We start from the raw sequence: 2,895 nt of genomic DNA, 5'->3' as shown, positions 1-2,895 counted from the left end.
TTTTTTTTTTTTGAGACAGGGTTTCTCTGTGTAGCCCTGGCTGTCCTGGAACTCACTCTGTAGACCAGGCTGGCCTCGAGCTCAGAAATCTGCCTGCCTCTGCCTCCCAAGCGCTAGGATTAAAGGCGTGCGCCACCACGCCCGGCTTCAATCTATTCTTTAAAGCAACAAAGATGATTAGTATGTAAGTAACATAATAAGGACATATACTGACAATACATTGATGAGAGATGATACATTATTCATGTCAAGAAACTATAAGGTTTAAAAGTGTAAGAATTTTCAATATCTTGTAGTTGTAAAATATATAAGTTGTTGATACAAATTAAAATCCATATTTTCTAGTATTAAGATTGAACTTACTGACTATTACAGCTCAGATTTAAATATGGATGTCTTGTTCTTTGGAATATCCACTCCTAAAGATACTTGTGATGGTATTTTGAGAATCAACTTAGTTGAGTACACAAATTCAATAGTACATATGTTTCAATCTGGTATACGTGTATATCTTATAAAATTCTGTATTGTTGCTCACTGAGGTTTTCTTGACAGGTACTTTAGAGCTTTAAGCTTAAATTCTAATTCATCAGTGTCATAGATATTCTTTTACTAATGCTCCCTTGAAAGAATTATTCTTGCTTTCAAAAAATTAAGCATTCTGTCTGACCTTTTGTTCTGAACTTCAAAGCAATTCCCCATAAGTTTCTGAGTTTACAACTCAACTTTTTATAGAATATCATAAATGTTACTAACTAATTCAGACCAGTTAATTATAAAACACATTTTTATGATTTCACATTATTTTCTTTCTCTCCTTATTACTCTACTGTAAAATGAATTTCCTCATAGAGGATGTAGATAGCAGTCACACCACATGCTTCTTTTCTTGCAAAGTTGCTCTTGACTTGAATTTCCCTTGGTCAATAAGGCCATACATAGTTACATTAGATTTCCCTTTATATTTATGCATTTTTATTCAGGTGAGTTCTAATATGGATGCCTAATTTTACAAATGAAGTAACCTACTTTCTTTTCTTTTAAGTAATCTACCTTAAACCTACTTTTCTTTTAAGTAATCTTTCTTTCTTTTCAGGTTATTTCTAAGGACACTCTGAATAAAATGGATGGAGACAATCAGACGGTTTTGTCAGAATTTGTACTCTTGGGACTTTCCAACTCCAAGAATCTTCAAGTCTTACTCTTTCTTATCTTCCTATTGCTTTATCTGCTCATCATGTCTGGAAATATTATCATCCAAATCTTAATCACCACTGACCCCCATCTGCATTCTCCCATGTACTTCTTGTTGGCCAACCTATCCTTTGTTGACATGTGGCTCTCCTCAAACACCACTCCTAAGATGATCATAGATTTTCTCAGGGAAAACAAGACCATTTCCTTTGCAGGATGCATGTCCCAGGTCTTTTTATCCCATTGTATTGCTGGAGGAGAGATGGTATTGTTGGTTGTAATGGCTTATGACCGCTATGTGGCCATCTGCAAACCACTCCACTACTTCACCATCATGAACCTGAAGAGATGCACTGGTTTGGTCTTGACTTCCTGGATAATTGGATTCATACATGGTATAAGCTACTTTTTAGTGGTTGTGCAGCTTCCTTTCTGTGGTCCCAACAAAATAGACAGTTTCTTTTGTGACATGCCACTGGTAATTAAGCTAGCCTGCATGGATTCCCATGATTTAAATACTTTAATGAATGCTGAATGTGGGGTTGTGGCTGTTACCTGCTTTATGCTGTTGCTTTTTTCCTACACATATATCCTCATCACTGTTCACCAGACTTCAAAAGATGGAGCTTCTAAGGCTCTGTCCACATGCACTGCACACATCACAGTGGTAATGATCTTCTTTTTGCCCTGCATGTTTATCTATGTGTGGCCCCTCAGTATCACCTGGCTGGACAAATTTCTTGCTGTATTTTATTCTGTTTTTACACCTCTCCTAAACCCAGCCATTTATACACTGAGAAATAAAGAGATGAAAAATGCTATGAAAAGGTTCATTGGCAAATTTCTGTGTCCCAAAGGAAATTCCTAATATAAAAATCTCAACTTATTTCTCTACATAATAAGACTGACTATATTAAAAGCTTTAAAATCACAAAATATTATTTGATTTAAAATTTTACCAAGCTTTCAATAGAGACATAAATTAATATTTTAGAGAAAATATGGCATTTACTGATGAACTATCCAGTCATTATGAATCCTTCAGATATTTTTATTAGATTTTTTTAATTTACATTTCAATTGTTTTCCCCTTTCCTGATTTCGCCTCTGAAAACCGCCTATTCCATTCTCCCTTTCCCTGCTTACCCATCCACCCACTCCTGATTCCCTCTCTTGGCATTCCCCTCCACAGGTGCATCAAGCCATCTCAGGACTAAGGTCCTCTCCTCTCATTTATGTCCAACAAGACCATCCTCTTCTACCTATACAGCTGAAATATAAATACACATGCTTTCCCACATGAATGCCATGATACTATTCTTCAATATTTTTAATAAAGACATGCTTAATATTTTTACAAAATTCACATATTTAATGTTATAAATAAAATATTAGCAAGTTTTGACCTGAGTATCATTCTGTATATACAATATATGCCCCCAATTCTTAAATTTCATTGCCAAATGACCAACATCATCATTCTTGTCTTATCTCAACTATCTATCAAATTACTAATGGTGTGGGCAGAAAAATTTTTAGAAAGATTAAACAAAGAGATAAACCTCAAGAAGAAAACACTAGCAATCAACTTTACTTTTTATCCCCAGAAGCAGATGAATAAATTAAAATAAAACATGAATAAATATTAGTTAGGTTTCAAGTTATCTCCATTTAGTACCAAAATTTATTTTTTAAATTATT

At 34.4% G+C, this 2,895-nt stretch overlaps 1 protein-coding gene across 1 annotated transcript; it reads left to right on the top strand.

The window, feature by feature from the left end:
- The first annotated feature begins 1,120 nt into the window (after window positions 1-1,120).
- Window positions 1,121-2,063, top strand: LOC110289750 (olfactory receptor 4K3-like). Its single transcript, XM_021156117.1, has one exon. The coding sequence runs from the start codon at window positions 1,124-1,126 to the stop codon at window positions 2,060-2,062; it is 939 nt and encodes a 312-aa protein (XP_021011776.1). The 5' UTR covers window positions 1,121-1,123; the 3' UTR covers window position 2,063.
- Window positions 2,064-2,895: the final 832 nt, after the last annotated feature.

This window comes from Mus caroli, chromosome 2 (assembly GCF_900094665.2).
Source record: "Mus caroli chromosome 2, CAROLI_EIJ_v1.1, whole genome shotgun sequence".
NCBI lineage: Eukaryota > Metazoa > Chordata > Mammalia > Rodentia > Muridae > Mus > Mus caroli.
This window is presented reverse-complemented; position numbering and strand designations above follow the sequence as displayed.